Below are 16,946 nucleotides of genomic sequence, written 5' to 3'. Positions count from 1 at the left end.
TCTCCACAGCTATAGCTGGTAATTCTGATATTTTGCCTTATATTCCTGCACAGCCTAGGAAAGCACGACATTATTAAATGCAGCTTTTCGAATAAAGAAACAAGAAAGTCTGAGGTGCGTCCTTTCTTGTCAGAGCCGGGGGCAGAGGAAAGAAGCTGTACAACACAGCTAGTCCCCAGGAACAGAAGTCCTCCCCGGCCTCTACAAAAATCCACCGCATGTCGTTGGGGCTCCACAGGCGGAGCTAGGCCCGGTGGGGACACGCCTTCGTAAGTTCAGCCACAAGTGGGTTCACTCCCTGTTAGATCCCTGGGCAATAGAAATTGTATCGCAGGGATACAGGCTGGACTGTGAGAAGATGCCCCCTCACCGAGGACCCGGCGGGCGTCCCCCCAAGAGAGGGAGCCAGTGTTAACTGCAATTCGTAAATTGTATCTTCAACAGGTGGTGGTCAAGGGTCCCCTCCTTCAACAAGAGGGTGTTATTATTCGACCATGTTATAATCCCGAAACCAGACGGTTCGGTTAGACCCATATTGAATTAAAATCCCTGAACATATACCTGAAAAGGTTCAGGTTCAAGATGGAATCGCTAAGAGCGGTCATTGCAAGCCTGAAATGAATCGGGACATAAGGGATGCATACCTTCGTGTCCCCATTTATCCACCTCATCAGGCGTACCTCAGAATTGCGGTACGGGATTGTCATTACCAATTTCACCAAGGTAATGGCGGATATGATGGTGCTCCTGCGGAAGCAAGGTGTCACTATTATCACATACTTGGATGATCTCCTCATAAAAGCGAGATCAAGAGAGCAGTTGCTGGACAGCGTATCGCCTTCTCTGGAAGTGAAACGGCAACACGACTGGATTCTATATATTCCGAAGTCGCAGTTGGTTCCTACAGCTCATCTGCCTCGCCTAGGCATGATCCTAGACACAGACCAGAAGAGGGTTTATCTCCCGATAGAGAGAGCTCAGGAGCTCATGACACTGGTCAGGAATCCATTGAAAACCAAAACAGGTGTCAGTGCATCACTGCACTCGAGTCCTGGGAAGGATGATGACATCATACAAGGCCATCCCCTTCGGCTGGTTCCATGCAAGGACAATGGAACTTACTGGACAAGTGGTCCGGATCACATCTTCAGATGCATCGGTTAATCACCCTATCCCCCAGGGCCAGGGTGTCTCTCCTGTGGTGGCTGCGGAGTGCTCACCTTCTCGAGGGCCACAGATTCGGCATTCAGGACTGGGTCCTGGTGACCACGGATGCAAGCCTCCGAGGGTGGGGGGCAGTTACACAGGGAAGAAAATTCCAAGGTTTGTGGTCAAGCCAACAGACTTGCCTTCACATCAATATCCTGGAACTAAGGGCCATATACAACGCCCTAAGTCAAGCGGAGTTCCTGCTTCGCGACCAACCGGTTCTGATCCAGTCAGACCGCAGGGGCTCATGTAAACCGCCAGGGCGGCACAAGGAGCAGGGTGGCAAGGGTAGAAGCCACCAGAATTCTTCGCTGGGCGGAGAATCAAGTAAGCGCACTGTCAGCAGTGTTCATTCCGGGAGTGGACACGACCTCCACCCGGGAAAGTGGTGACTTCATCAGGAAGTCTTCACGCAGTTTTGCAAATTGATGGAAACTGCCTCAGGTGGACTTCATGGCGTCCCACCTCAATAAAAAGATAAAAAAGGTTTTACGCTGGGTCAAGGGACTCTCAGGTGATAGCTGTGGTCGCACTAGTAACACCGTGGGTGTTCCAGTCGGTCTATATATTCCCTCCTCTTCCTCTCAGACCCAAGGGCTGAGAATTGTAATAAACGGAGGAGTGTGAACAATATTCTTTGCTCCGGATTGGCCAAGAAGGACTCGGTACCCGGAACTGCAAGAAATGCTCTCAGAGGACCCATGGCCTCTGCCTCTCAGTCAGGACATGTTGCAACAGGGACCCTGTCTGATCCAAGACTTACCACGGCTGCGTTGGACGGCATGGCGGTTGAACGCCGGATCCTAGCGGAAAAAGGCATTCCGGATGCAGTTATTCCTACGCTGATAAAGGCTAGGAAAGACGTGACAGCAAGACTTTTTCACTGTATATGGCGAAAATAGGTTGCTTGGTGTGTGGCCGGGAAGGCCCTACAGAGGAATTCCAGGGGGGTCGATTCCTGCACTTCCTACAGTCAGGAGTGACTATGGGCCTAAAATTAAGATCCATAAAGGCCAAGATTTCGGCCCTATCCCTTTTTCTCTCAAAAAGAACTGGCTTCACTGCCTGAAGTTCGGACGTTGTTACAGAGGTGCTGCATATTCAGCCCCTTTTGTGCCTCCAGTGGCACCTTGGGATCTTAACGTGTGTTGGATTCCTAAAATCCCACTGGTTTGAGCCACTTAAGACCGTGGAGCTAAAATATCTCACGTGGAAAGTGGTCATGCTTTTGGCCTTAGCTTGGACTAGGCGTGTGTCAGAATTGGCGGCTTTGTCATGTAAAAGCCCATATCTGATCTTCCATATGGAAAGGGCAGAATGGAGGACTCGTCCCCAATTTCTCCCTAAGGTGGTATCATCGTTTAATTTGAACCAACCTATTGTGGTGCCTGCGGCTACTAGGGACTTGGAGGATTCCAAGTTGCTGGACGTAGTCCAGGCCCTGAAACTTTATGTTTCCAGGACGGCTAGAGTCAGAAAAACTGACTCGCTATTTATCCTGCATGCACCCAACAAGCTGGGTGCTCCTGCTTCAAAGCAGACTATTGTTCGCTGGATCTGTAGCACGATTCAGCTTGCACATTCTGCGGCTGGACTGCCGCATCCTAAATCAGTAAAAGCCCATTCCACGAGGAAGGTGGGGTCTTCTTGGGCGGGTGCCCGAGGGGTCTCGGCTTTACAACTTTGCCGAGCTGCTACTTGGTCGGGTTCAAACACTTTTGCAAAATTCTACAAGTTTGATACCCTGGCTGAGGAGGACCTTGAGTTTGCTCATTCGGTGCTGCAGAGTCATCCGCACTCTCCCGCCCATTTGGGAGCTTTGGTATAATCCCCATGGTCCTTACGGAGTACCCACCATCCACTAGGACGTCAGAGAAAATAAGAATTTACTCACCGGTAATTCTATTTCTCGTAGTCCGTAGTGGATGCTGGGAGCCCGTCCCAAGTGCGGACTCTCTGCAATACATGTAGATAGTTATTGCTTAACTAAAGGGTTATTGTATGAGCCATCTGTTGAGAGAGGCTCAGTTATTGTTCATACTGTTAACTGGGTATAGTTATCACGAGTTGCACGGTGTGATTGGTGTGGCTGGTATGAGTCTTACCCTGGATTCCAAATCCTTTCCTAGTAATGTCAGCTCTTCCGGGCACAGTTTCCCTAACTGAGGTCTGGAGGAGGGGCATAGAGGGAGGAGCCAGTGCACACCAGATATAGTACCTAATCTTTCTTTTAAGAGTGCACAGTCTCCTGCGGAGCCCATCTATACCCATGGTCCTTACGGAGTACCCAGCATCCACTACGGACTACGAGAAATAGAATTACCGGTGAGTAAATTCTTATTTTTATAATTGAATATATTATAATTGAATTGTTTTAGCTATAGTAGCAAGATTTTATAGCTGGCTTCTAAAAATTATCTCCTGAAATCCAGGAAGCTTGGAATCTGTGCCTGCATTTCATATAAAGAAACTGCACATTTATGGCTGGAAGTAATTCTGCAGCTTCCCCAGCAGAGGAGGGCACCACGAATACTGGTCTAATTATGTTTTAGCTTTCTCTCTCGTTTTTTTTTTTTTTTCCAGAATCCAAATTCCAGAGGTTACATGACCAAGGCAGAGCTGCAGAGAGATGCTCAGTCTTTGTGTGACAAGTCATTCACTCTGGTAAGAAGACTATGTAGATCAGGGCTGGCCAAACCGGTCCTCGAGATCTACCAACAGTTCATGTTTTCCAGGCCTCCTGGAGATCTGTAGAATTGTCAGTTAGGAATGAATGCAGCACATCTTAATTAGTAATGACTACACCTGTGCACCCGCTAGGTGGTCTGGAAAATGTGAACTGTTGGTAGATCTCGAGGACTGGTTTGGCCAGCCCTGATGTAGATCATCCTATAAGCAACAGCTTACTATTAAATCAGCAAATATGGTATCCTGCCACCCTCTGTTATAAATCCTTCAGCAAGAACTCTCACTGACCTGACATTTATCCATATAAGGGTAAAGCATCTTTTAAGCATAATATCACTGCCCCAAAATAGATACTGTGTGGGTGTATGGGAACGAACATCTGTTCTCAGATACAGTACCTAATTCACCTGTTAGAATATAAAACACTCAATGCTTTTATCCAGCATTGACAAATACTTTGCTTCCAGGGCACATAAGAGAGCATGGAAATGAGTGCTTTTCAAGCCGCTGGTATTTAGGCACTTTGCATTTGCAAAGCTATAAATAAAATCAGGACTAGAGAACAGGAAAATACAACTACGCAATTGCATGTGACATAATATACACAATCTAATTTGGAATGTGTGGCATTCACCTCACTAGATAAATAGTTTAATACGCTTTTCCACACAGCACATGCACACAAAAGAATTTGTGCACTTGTGTGCGTAAGCTAGTTACATATGACACTTAGGCCCACTGTGACTGGGGAGGTGGAACTGGAAGGGAGGTCTAAAGTAGGCCTGTCCTACATATCACGTGCATGTTCCCGAGGGTTAACAGTATTAGCATTCCTCTTCTGATTGGCAGATGGTGGCTTCACCTCTGAAGCAGATCTGTTCTTTATAATGGGTGACTTAAAAAATAAATTTGTTTTTAATACTTCCATTGCTGTCGAAGTAACATATCTGTTGTATTATTTTTCTTTTTTCTTTTTCCTTTTAGAGTTTAATTTATTAAGGTAGACTTTTGTTAGGGGTTATTTTTAACACAAAAGTTATTTGGACACTTAAGCAGCACTCTGAGGCTGGTTACACGCCAGACAGATAGACCTGCCATCGCACCAGCAGAGCGGCCACTTCAGATAAGTATACACACTTGCCGATCGGCCGCTCCGTGTGTCTGTAAGCCCCTGCACACAGCCAGATGTGCTAATATATCTTCAAATATATTGGGCATCAGCTGTGCTGTACAGCCGACGTGATATTAGGTGTACACACCTACAGACGGGCACGCTATATGTTGGCAGTTTGCTGTAACGGACGATATATAACTTAGTGGGTACCCAGCCTAAGACTTAGTTATATGCCATTACACTATTTGTAAAGTTCATTTCTCCTTTGTTTTTATTTTTTGCTGCACCTTTTTTTCCTTTTTTAAAAGCACAATATTTAGTTTTATTACAGTAACTAAGTTTGGGCTGAATCATTATGTGCCTATAAATGATGCCAGGTTTGTTCATATACTGTATCTCTATGTGAGTTTTCTGCATTTGCATCTTTATAATGTGCTTTAGACTGTTTCCTGTTCCTTCACACTTGTATAAAGCTTTCTTTGTTCTCCCGTACAGACTGACCCCAGCAATAGGTACACAGCCTGGTCTTCTGTTAGTACATTAATCCAGAAGGATTTGGTCATCAAAACTCACAGCCCAGCCAGGTAATATACGGAGTTACAAACCCTCTGTAGGTAACACCACTATTAACCCTTTCCATTAAAGTTGCAGTGGATTGGGACTCTTTGTGTAGCGTGTTATGAAGTTCTTCCACCACTTTCCTGTATAATGACCGCACAAACATGAACTGACATACCTAGAACTGAGTGTGTATGCAAGGCGTCTCTATTTACACTGCCGTCTGTGTCTCCCTACCTGGATTACCACACATTACGTGTTATGTGACTCACTCCTTATCATCAGGAACTAGGACCCACAATACTGCATAGTCATTCAGAAACCTCACTGACGGCATGACTACTATACACCAGTACCTTGCTTCACTGAGTAATGATAAAACATACATGACCATTGCTTTATCACAGAGAGGATTTCTAACTTGGATTTTTGGTTCTCTGTTTCCTCTGAGTTTGGCAGAAACATTATGATGAAGTTAGCTTTATTCCTGAGCTCGGCCCGTGATTCAGTGCTGGTGTATGTACAGTAGTCATAGTCGCTGCTCTGATCCGTGCCTTCTCTGCTAACATTTACTATCTGTATTTTCTCGGTGTCTCCTATAAAGTCCTCTTTCTGTTTCTCTATGCCAGTTACATTAGATCTCCGATGGGCCCAGTGGCAGAACTAATAAATGGCGGGCCCGGGTGCAAAAATATAATTTGGGCCCCTCCTCCACCCCATCCCAAATTTACAATGTGTGACAGAGCAATGGGTGACGGGGAGAGGCAGAAGGTGACAGGGGGAGTCAGATGGTGACATAGAGAGGCCAAGGCCTACAATGGAAGGCAAGGGGAGGCTGAGGGTGACAGGGGGAGGCAGTGGGTGACAGGGAGAGGCTGACAGGGAGAGACATTGAGTGACAGGGGACCAAGCACAAATTCTGTGTTGTGCAGAGAACAGGGGGCATATACCTGTGACAGGGACCTCCGCCCCTTGTGCTTTCCTCCGTTTGGCACTCGGTCAGGCAGACTCTGACGGCACCAGTTACACCAGTTGTGGCTGCCTTTAATTCACAGACAGCAGTGAATCAGAAATAATGTACAGCTGTCTGTTAATTAGAGGCAGTATGTGGCTGTGATCATAAGCGCTGTTAGGTGGCAGGACTCCTGTATCAGTCCAGCTCACACAAGGGGGGTAATTCAGACCTGATCGCAGGGCTGCGTTTTTTGCAGCCCTGCGATCAGATTGCCGCCTACAGGGGAAGGGTATAAGGTATGTGCAAGTGGGCGATCGCTTTTGCAGTAGAGTTGCAGAAACAAGTTTGTGCAGTGTCTGCACAGCCCAGGACTTACTTAGCCGCTGCGAGTGTTTGCTGCTGATCGGGGCTGGAGCTGATGTCAGACACCCTCCCTGAAAACGGCTGATCCCGTCTGCGTTTTTCCGGACACTCCTGTAAAACGGTCAGTTGCCACCCACAAATGGTCTCTTCCTGTCAGTCACCTTGCGATCGCCCATGCGATAATTTTTTTCGCACCATCCCATCGCTAGGCACCGATGCCCAGTGTTGCGGTCGGTCGCGCCTGCACATAGCGGTGCATACACATGTGCAGTTCAGATCTGATAGCCTGCTGTGCGAAAATGCACAGCAGCGATTAGGCCTGAATTACCCCGAAGGTCAGACCTGTCTCCCTAAGGTAATGGGCAGGTCCCTCATGCAGTGGGGTCCACTCTGCTCTCAGCACTGTGCTACTCATCCGCCATTGCTCAAAATGGTCTGCATGGAGGCCAGGGGATAACTTATTGCTGCCTTAGTCCTCAGAGGCTCCGGTGCAATGCACCGGCTGCACCAATGGTAGTTCTGCCCCTGGATGGGCCAGCTTACCTAGTGATAGTGACCCTGTGGACTACTGTTCTCCTGGCCATGGCCGGCTGTCTGACTCTCCATGATCCTCCTCTTATTAACTGAAGCCACAAAGGGGATGATTCTGAGCCGCACACAAGGTAGCTGTAGTTGGGTGTAGCCACGGAAGTCTGATTTACCTTATGCTAATGGGGGAGTCTGTGGGGAACCTGTGCCAGCCACTGACTATATCAGCATTAGTATCTACACTTGCACCACCCCATGCCACCAGAAACGTATACGGATCGTTAGTTGCATGCCCAGTACACTCCCATGGCACTGGAACAAGTGAAGTCTGTTCTGTGTGCTCGCATTGTTGCCGACCAATTTCACAGACAGACAGATCTGTCTGAGTTCTGTCTGACGCAGAATAGGATGGAGAGAGCATTCTGTGCATGTGCTGTATGCAAACACTGCAGGCTAGTCAGTGAATGGGTGGTAGTTTCTTTCAGATCACTTTACTAGCCAACTAGGGGTTATCCTACTATCCTATGGTTTATCCTACTATCCGGGCTGTGTAACAACTTCCTGCTGCTGCTCTGATGTCATAATATAATCTGATCCTCTGCATAGTGTGATCCTCATTTAGAACTGAGCACCACCTAACCACTTGCTTGGCTTGGTCAAATCAGATGCAACCTCACTAGGCTGGGTTTCCCTGACATGGTCGTATCTGATGCGACTAGTTAGAAATGCCCACTGGGTGTCTGCCAGAAGATGAACTTCCAACTTCAAGCATTTACAAATGTCAGAGGGACCTCCCGACACCACTGCACCCTCCTTTCTTCCCCCAGTGTGTCCCAATCACTGCTGGTAGCCCGGCGGCTGCATATGCACGTGACTGCAAAGTAGGTCCCAGTGTGTCCGTCTCGCTGCGACCAGCAGGGGAAATTTAAGCATAGTAGCGCTGCCCCCTCCCCCCAGTCAGTCTTTATTATTTATATTTCTTTTTCTGTCGACTAGGAGGCACAGGAACGTTGTGTATAGCCTGGAGAGGAGAGTCTGGACACCAAACAATTACAGCTTTCTTTCCCAGCATGCTTAGGCTCCCTCTCTAGCATACTGGCCAGCAGTTTTAAGTTTGGTGCCAGCAGGATCAGGCACCATGTTAGGGAGGGGCTGTATTAAGTGGTCCCCTATAGTTACATTAGTATTTTATTATTTTCTTTTATTATTTTTGCTACTTAGGATGCCTACACAGATGCTCCAACACCCGGCGCTGATGATGGCAGCACCGGCGAGTGGGTCGGTGACTTCCACTGTGGGAGGGTAGGCAGCTCTAGCAGCGTATCCCCCACAGCTCTAGAACTACCGCATAAGCCGCAGTCAGGCACACGTGGAACAGGTAAGCGCGGCTCCTTCTTTCACCGCTGGTGCAGGAGACCACCAGTGGTGTGGGTAAGTGGTGGTTCAGGGTAGTCTGCTCCACACAATTGACCACTTGGATGTTTTTGGAACAGGACACCGGAGCCGCAGTGTCCCTGAATTTTTTTTTACATAGGAGGGAGCAAGCACATCCTATTAGCCCCTCTCCTGTGCACGCTTACAACACAGTTGATAGCCCATCTCTGGCTTTCTCCTCCTCTCTCTCCACATCCAAAAACACAGAGCAGCCATTTTAAAACACATTGCTGCCTCAGAGGTCGCACAGAGAGAAGCTTGGGCTCCTGTCTCCTACATACCTTGTTTCTAGCAGACTGGTTATTCTACAGAACTTCTTCCTGCTTGTATAGCTGGATTGTTGAGTATTCCTGCCCACTATGTGTTGGCTTCCAAGTTGGTGGGTGCTGTGCTGCGCAATTGTAGAGTCTGTGTTGACATTATCTCAAGGATCCGAACAAGGATGGCCTTTGTGTCTGTTGCTTCACGACTACTCTAGTCTGCACCATCCTCTCAGTAACTGGCTTGGGCTTCAACGTTGACACAGGTAATGTCTCAATTGGTGGACAGGCTTGTAGCTCCCGTTCTGTACCTCTGGCTAGTGCACCAGTTACCGCGCCTCTTGTATGCGGTCTTCCAGTGCAGCTGGCCCAGCTACCTATGATGGAGTCTCTGTGGATACAATCGTTTGCACACTGTATGCAGGAGTTGGCACAGGTTTTGGCCTCTGTCCAGCAACTTGTGGACAAGGATAGGTCAGCCAAACATAGTCTGTCTAGAAGGGAGAGCTTCAATTCCCTGCCGGAGGATTAATCAGATAATGATGTTTTCTCAGATCAAGACACTGGCTTCCGTCACCTTGGAGGTTGAGACTTCTTCTATGCCAGACGAGTCAGGAGAAAGTGGAGGTGCTAGTTAAGGCAGTCATAACTGGTCTCCTGGTGGAGGATTCAGAGAAGACTCCGCAGGACGAAGATCCAATATTTAAGCGTCAGAAGAAGGTGACGGCTGAGTTCCCTACTAAATCTCCTAGAAGCGGCTGCCTACTAGGAAGTTTCAGTTGTTCAAGCGCATAGCTTCTTTCTATCCCATGCCAGCTAAGGATAGGGCCAAGTGGGAGACTCCACCACCCGTGCATGCCCATGTTGCTCACCTAGTCAGCTACTGATCGGAAAATAGAACATTTTCTCAAGATGCAGGTGCTATTACGAGGTCAGCTCTTGCATCCGCTTGGGTAGCTAAGGCAGTTCTAAGGCCTCTGCATCGATGGTAGGAGCTGATACTAACTCCAAAAAAGCATTAGTGGTGCTCCCATACTCTGGGGTTATCCTCCTTGGGCAAGAGTTGGACAAGATTGTCACCGCCTTAGCAGCGTCCATGACGGCTCTGCCTAGAGCCAGGACCAGGTTTTATTCCTTTCATCCTCAGGAAAAAAGCACAGGGTCAGACATCATCTAGATACCAGGGTTTTCCTCAAAGGGATCTAAGCCCCAAGGTAAACAGTCCTGGCCTACCAGGAAGGCTACTTCCAAACTAGTCATTAAGCCTTACACCTGATGGGATGGCCTCTATCCTGGGGGATCCCAGGGTGGGAGGCTGGCTTCTGTCATTAGCCAAGTTTTGGGCAGAGACTACGAAGGACACATTCGTCGGCGGCAAGTCATAGGGCTATGCACTGACCTTTTGGAAGCGTCCTCCAACAAGGTTCTTTTCCATCGGATTTTCAGAAAATCCAAGCAAGGCAGAGGCTGTCTGAGTTAGTTTGCCCTTTTCTGGCCTATCATTGTCCCAGTATCTCCATCTCAACAGGGTACGGGTTTCTACGCAAACCTCTTTCTAGTGCAGAAGCCGGACGGCAACTTCCAGCCTATTCTCAATCTCAGGGTATTGAACCGTAATCTTCGGGTCCCCTGTTTTTTTATGGAATCTTTTTATTCCATTATTCTGTCCATGGAACCAGGGGATTATATGACATCTTTAGACATCCAAGGTGCCTTTCTATACATCTTCTTATCAGAGCCACCCACCAATGCTTCCTTAGGTTTACAATCTGCAACGATCATTACCAGTTTCAGGTGTTACCATTTGGGCTGTCCACTTCTCCTTGTGTCTTCACAAAGATCATGGCGTAAATGGCAGCACATCTGCATTGCCAGGGGATCGGAATTCTAGCCCTATCTCAATGACTTGCTCCTCCTGGCCCAGTCGCTGGAAATCTTGTCAAACCATATTTGCTTGACAGTGGATCTTCTTCAGTCTCACGGCTGGATGACCAATTGGCACAAGTACTCTTCAACGCTATCTCAGGAAATATTGCACTTAGGGTCTCTGCTGGATTCTCGCACTCAACAGGTCTTTCGTCTAATCCTGTATGCAGATCCTGGGGTCCATGGTCTCCACGTTCGACATGGTGAAATACACCCAGTTCCATTCACACCATCTTCAGCTGGAGGTTCTGGCCCTGTGGGACAAGTCTCCTCTCACATCAATGCACAGACACTAATCCTGTCGCCAGAGGTTCAGCACTCTCTCCTGTGGTGGCTCCACCAGTCCAACTTGAGCAAAGTCCACCCCATCTGGATTCAAGACTGGCTACTGCTCACCACAGACGCAAGTCTGTGGGAGTGGGAGGTGGTCTCTTGTTAGCGGATGTTTCAGGGTCGGTGGTCGGCTCGCGAGACCCTGCTCCTGATTAATGTCCTAGAGCTCACGGCAGTATACAATGCCCTTTGCTTAGCTCAGCCTCTCGTACAGGGACATCCAGTGAAAGTACAGTCAGACAACTCAACAGCGGTCATGTACATCAATCACCAGGTCGGCCATGGCACCATGAAAGAAGCCAGTCGTATCCTGTGCTGGGCAGAGTGTCATCTTCCGATTCTGTCGGGGAGGTGTTCATTCCAGGCATCCGAAACTGGAAGGCGACTTCCTCAGCCATCAGGATGTCCATTCTGGCAAGTGGGTTCTACATCCAGACGTCTTTCAGTTGCTGGTCAGCTGCTGATGTTGTCCGGACATCGATATGATGGCCTCTCAGCACAACCATCTGCTACCAAAGTACTGCTCTCAATCCAGGGATCCCGGTGACTCTCTGGTGGTATTGTGGACGTTTCCTCTCATATATGTCTTTCCACCCATCTCAACGATCTCCTGAGTGCTTGGCAAATTCAAACTCGAGGAATGTACAATGAAACTGGTGGCCCCGGATTAGCCTCGACAAGTATGGTACGCCGATCTCCTGGGTCTTTCCATGAACGCTTTCCTGCACTTTCCTTTGCGTTAACATAGTAACATAGTAACTAAGGTTGAAAAAAGACAATTGTACATCGAGTTCAACCTATTTGTGGTCTCCTATGCAGTCTTATTATAGGACTAGTTATTTTTATGTTAGGACTAGTTCTATTAGCTATAATGAGTGCCTACGCACCATAACACTGAATATCTTTATCCAATAGGAATTTATCTAACCCATTCTTAAAGGTGTTGACTGAGTCTGCAGTTACTACTCTCTCAGGCAGGGAATTCCAAACACGTATTGTCCTTACTGTGAAAAAACCTTTTCACCTCAATGTGTGGAAAATCCTCTCCTCTAACCTAAGCGTGTGACCACGTGTCCTCTGTGCTGATCTTATAGAAAACAGGTCCCTCCCAAGCTCTGTATATTGACCCCCTATATATTTGTAGATGTTGATCAGTCCCCTCTTAGTCTTTTCTTTTCCAATGTAAACATGCCTAGCCTTGCAAGCCTTTCCTCGTATTCCAGCGTCTCCATGCCCTTGATTAGTTTGGTCGCCCGCCTCTGAACCTTTTCTAGTTCCAGGATATCCTTTTTGTAATATGGTGCCCAAAATTGCACACAGTATTCAAGATGAGGCCTCACTAGTGATTTATATAATCGGAGTATAGTACTCTCGTCCCTTGCATCAATTCCCCGTTTTATGCATGCTAATATCTTATTAGCCTTCTTTGCTGCACTCCTACTTTGGGTACTGTTGCTTAATTTGTTATCTATGTGAACCCCTAAGTCTTTTTCCAGCACAGAATCCCCTAATATTACCCCATTTAGTATGTAGGTGTTATTTTTGGTCTTGCCCCCACAGTGCATTACCTTACACTTGTCTGTGTTGAATCTCATTCTCCATTTTGCTGCCCATGCTTCCAGTTTCGTTAAGTCGTTCTGAAGAGACTCAGCATCCCCCTCTGCATTTATAACCTTACACAATTTGGTATCGTCTGCGAAAATTGATACCATGCTCTCTAGACCTACTGTTAGGTCGTTGATGAAAATGTTGACCAAAAGTGGTCCAAGTACAGACCCTTGTGGCACACCACTTAGTACTTTAGTCCAATTTGAAAATGATCCATTGACCACAATGCGCTGCTCCCTATTATCTAACCAATTACTGACCCAAGTGCATATTGTGCTCCCTAGCCCTATTTCTTGTAGCTTGTAGATAAGACGCATGTGTGGTACAGTGTCGAAAGCTTTGGCAAAGTCTAAAAAGATTCTATCTACCTCCTTACTCTGATCCAGGTTCGCACTTACTGTTTCATAAAAGCCAAGTTGGTCTGACATGATCTGTCCTTTACAAATCCATGTTGGTTCCTTTTAATGACCTTATTTGCTTCAAGGAACTTTTGAATACTGTCCCTTAGAATACCTTCCAATACTTTCCCCACTATAGATGTAAGACTAACTGGTCTATAATTACCTGGTTCAGCTTTGCTCCCTTTTTTAAATATCTGAACTACCTCCGCTATACGCCAGTCTTTGGGAACCATACCCGATTTAACCGAATCAATGAAGATCAAAAATAGAGGTCTTGCTAGTTCAGCGTGCAGCTCCATAAGAACCCTCGGGTGAATTCCATCGGGACCAGGTGACTTATTAATCTTTAACTTTTTTAATCGATCACAGACTACCTCCTCACATAAATAAGCATTTTACAGTGGGACATTATCTTTGTTGAGATTTGTGTTAGACCCAGCATTTGGTCCTCTCTGGTAAATACCGTTGGAAAAAAAAAACTTGTTTAGTTTGTTTGCTATGTCATTATAATTTTTGATTAAGACACCCCTCTTGTCCTTTTAAAGGGCCTATACTCTCCTTCTTTAGTCTCTTGCTGTTGATGTACTTAAAAAGTATTTTAGGATTCGCTTTGCTTTCCTTTGCTACTAGTTTTTCAGTTTCTACTTTAGCCGCTCTTATTCCTTTTTTGCATATTTTGTTACAGTCCTTATAGTGTTGAAATGACTCCGCATCCCCCTCAGATTTGTATTTTTTAAATGCTCGTCTTTTTTTGTCGATTAATTCCTTTTATTTTTTTGTTAAACCACATTGGTTTGGGATTTTTATTCCTTTTTTTGCTGCTGGTGGGAATAAATTTACAAGTATTATTAATTAGCAGTGATTTTAATACATCCCATTTCTCTGTAGTATTTTTTCCTTGAAACAGAACTTCCCATTCAGTGTCCCTTAATGCTTCCTTCATCATGTCAAAGTTGGCTTTGCTAAAGTTTAGAGTACTAGTTGAGCCAGTATAGGACCGCTTATGAAAACTGATATTGAATGTGACCATATGTAAGATCTCCTGTCTCAGGATCCGTGTTTCCATCCGCATCTGGCCCGACTCACTGTCTGTCCTTTAACAACACCAACTTGCCTTGTTGCTAGATGTGAAGACATTTTTACATAGCGTCCTACACATACAACCACGTTTGTTCCTCCTGTGGCTCCATGGGACTTGTCCTTGGTTCTTTAGGCTCTACTGTCTGCTCCGTTTGAACCCTTGTAATAGGATCTTTGTTGGCTTACGTGGAAGACTTTTCTTGCTTGCCATTACTTTGGCCCTGTGGGTGTCCGACTTTGACTGCCTTGTCTTGACATTCTTTCTTTCTAATTATTCATGTTGATCAGGCAGTTCTCTGTATTCGTTTGAGTTACTTTCCCAAGGTGGTGTCCTGATTTCACATCAACTAAGAGATTTTGGTACCCTATTTCTCTGCTCCAACCACTTGTCTGGAGAAGGCCTCTCTGGGAGTGGGGAAAGCTCTACGAGCTTATGTAGATAGGACACGGGATATCCGCAAGTCTGATTCTCTCTTTGTCCTCTACGAGATACCCAAGCGTGGTTGGCCAGCTTCCAAACAAACTTTGGTCAGATGACTCCGCCTTGCCATTCACCATGCCTATTCTGTGGCATCTTTTTCTTTCCCTGCAGTGGTGACTGCTCATTCTACCCGCTTGGTGAGGTTTTCTTGGGCAGCTCAGCATGGTGCTTCTGCTGAGCAACTCTGCAAAGCGACTACATGGTCATCTGTTCACACATTTATTCGTTTTTACACGTTTGATACTTTAATGTCCTCTCACTCAACCTTCAAGCGTACTGTTTTCAGCTCAGCTCAGGAGCGACCTGCCCATGTAGGGGGCGCTTTAGGACCTCCCAATGTTCCCTCTGGATGGAGGAAGAAAATGGGATTTATGGTCTTACCTTGTTAAATCCTTTTCTTCAGGTCAATAGAGGGCACAGGACGTCAACCGTGACCCACCTGGCTTGCACTGGAAATCCTTATGTGCCACTATCTGGGTCACTTACTTGTGATTGTGTGTGCTGGTGTTCCTTCTCCTCGCTCCTGCTGTGGGCTTGCTACTTAACTGCTGGCTGGGGGTGCGGTATGCCAGAGAAGGAGCCTGAGCATGCTGGGAAAGTTGGAACTGTTTGGTGCCCAGACTCTCCTCTCCAGGCTATACCCAGTTTTCCCTCTTCCTGCTATGGTGTGAAGTTTTAAATAGATGTTTTAGACCTAATTGAATAATTTAAAAAAACTCTTTCTGAGTAGCTTTTGGAAATTATAGCCTATTGGACACTTAAGTAGTTAAAGATCTGTGGAATCCACATCTTGAAGAAGCTGTTGTTGTTGTTGTTGTTGTTGTTGTGCCACCTGCTTATCCTTGTGTATCACATATCCATCTGCTCATTATAGAGGGAAACTCTAAACTTTAATTATGCCTTGCAGCTTAATGTAGAGACAAAATGTGAATATACTGTAAGTAATGTAAGAGGTTGTTGGACATTAGCCGGGAATCCAGCAAAGCATGCAGGGCGGCAGCTTATAAATACATGGGATACTCTACTGGAAACAAATCACATAAGTAACAAGCACAAGAACAAACGCTAATTTCTGCTCTTTCATTAGAGAAGCGGATTGTTAAGATATTTCAAATCCTTTGTCCGTCATAATCTTCTGTATTTTGTGACATGATGGCTCCTAGTACATTGCATTGCCAAGGCTTAATTACATTGCAAGTCTTCCATTGCCAGTACATTCTTCCTATTGAACTCTAACACTTGCAGTTTCCATCCCTTCCAGTTTGTTTGGTGAATATGTTGTAATGTACTACCTGCAGCCTGTGGTGCCATATCATGCTATAAAGTACATACAACTTATAGGGGGATATTCAATTGTTTGAAAGTCAGTTGGGTGTCTGTTTTTTCCTATCTAATAGACAGGGAAAAAACAGACACCCGACGGACTTTTCAAACATTTGAATTCCCCTCATACATTCAGCTATACACCTTAGGCCAAGTGCGCCATTCACAACACTGTCCCTTTTAGGCCCCTTCCAACGTGATATTTTCCTGCTTCTAACAGTCCCTTTGTCTTCTGTGAAGATATTCCCTAACAGAGAAAGGACTTGAGCTGGCTCAAAGATTGGAGGTTGCTGAGCAAGCGCCCGATGACAGGAGTGATGGAACCAGGCGAGCAGGTGACATCTCACCTGAAGAAGACATAGAGGACACTGATACAATGGCTTGTAGAGAAAGTAGTAACCCAAATACCCTGTAAGTACACACACACATTTTTACCTGTTTCAAGGATTTGGATGTACTCTCATTAGGCATGTAACCCAAGAACGCAACTTGCATTACATGATACTTAATAACGCTCACAGATATAAGACGTTCCCGTACTTTGCCACGTCACTACATGTACTAATGAACTACACATAACTAAATCCTACCTAGTGTTCACTGCAGTATGAACAACACAGCAGACGGTTGAGATAAACAGGGACTCTTATTTACAGGGCACCTTATAGACTATAGATCTCTATGA

At 46.3% G+C, this 16,946-nt stretch overlaps 1 protein-coding gene across 3 annotated transcripts in view; it reads left to right on the top strand.

Annotated features, from left to right (window-relative positions):
- Window positions 1–16,946, top strand: part of MUS81 (MUS81 structure-specific endonuclease subunit) — a 415,158-nt gene that overhangs the window by 308,001 nt on the left and 90,211 nt on the right. For all 3 annotated transcript variants that reach the window (XM_063945085.1, XM_063945086.1, XM_063945084.1), the window contains 3 exons: window positions 3,793–3,873; window positions 5,507–5,595; window positions 16,502–16,672. In XM_063945085.1, the coding sequence (XP_063801155.1) occupies window positions 3,793–3,873; window positions 5,507–5,595; window positions 16,502–16,672 (341 nt within the window). The remainder of the gene's footprint in view (window positions 1–3,792; window positions 3,874–5,506; window positions 5,596–16,501; window positions 16,673–16,946) is intronic.

This window comes from Pseudophryne corroboree, chromosome 11 (genome assembly GCF_028390025.1).
Source record: "Pseudophryne corroboree isolate aPseCor3 chromosome 11, aPseCor3.hap2, whole genome shotgun sequence".
Lineage (NCBI taxonomy): Eukaryota > Metazoa > Chordata > Amphibia > Anura > Myobatrachidae > Pseudophryne > Pseudophryne corroboree.
Note: the sequence above shows the minus strand (reverse complement) of the source record. Positions and strands in the feature narration are given on the sequence as shown.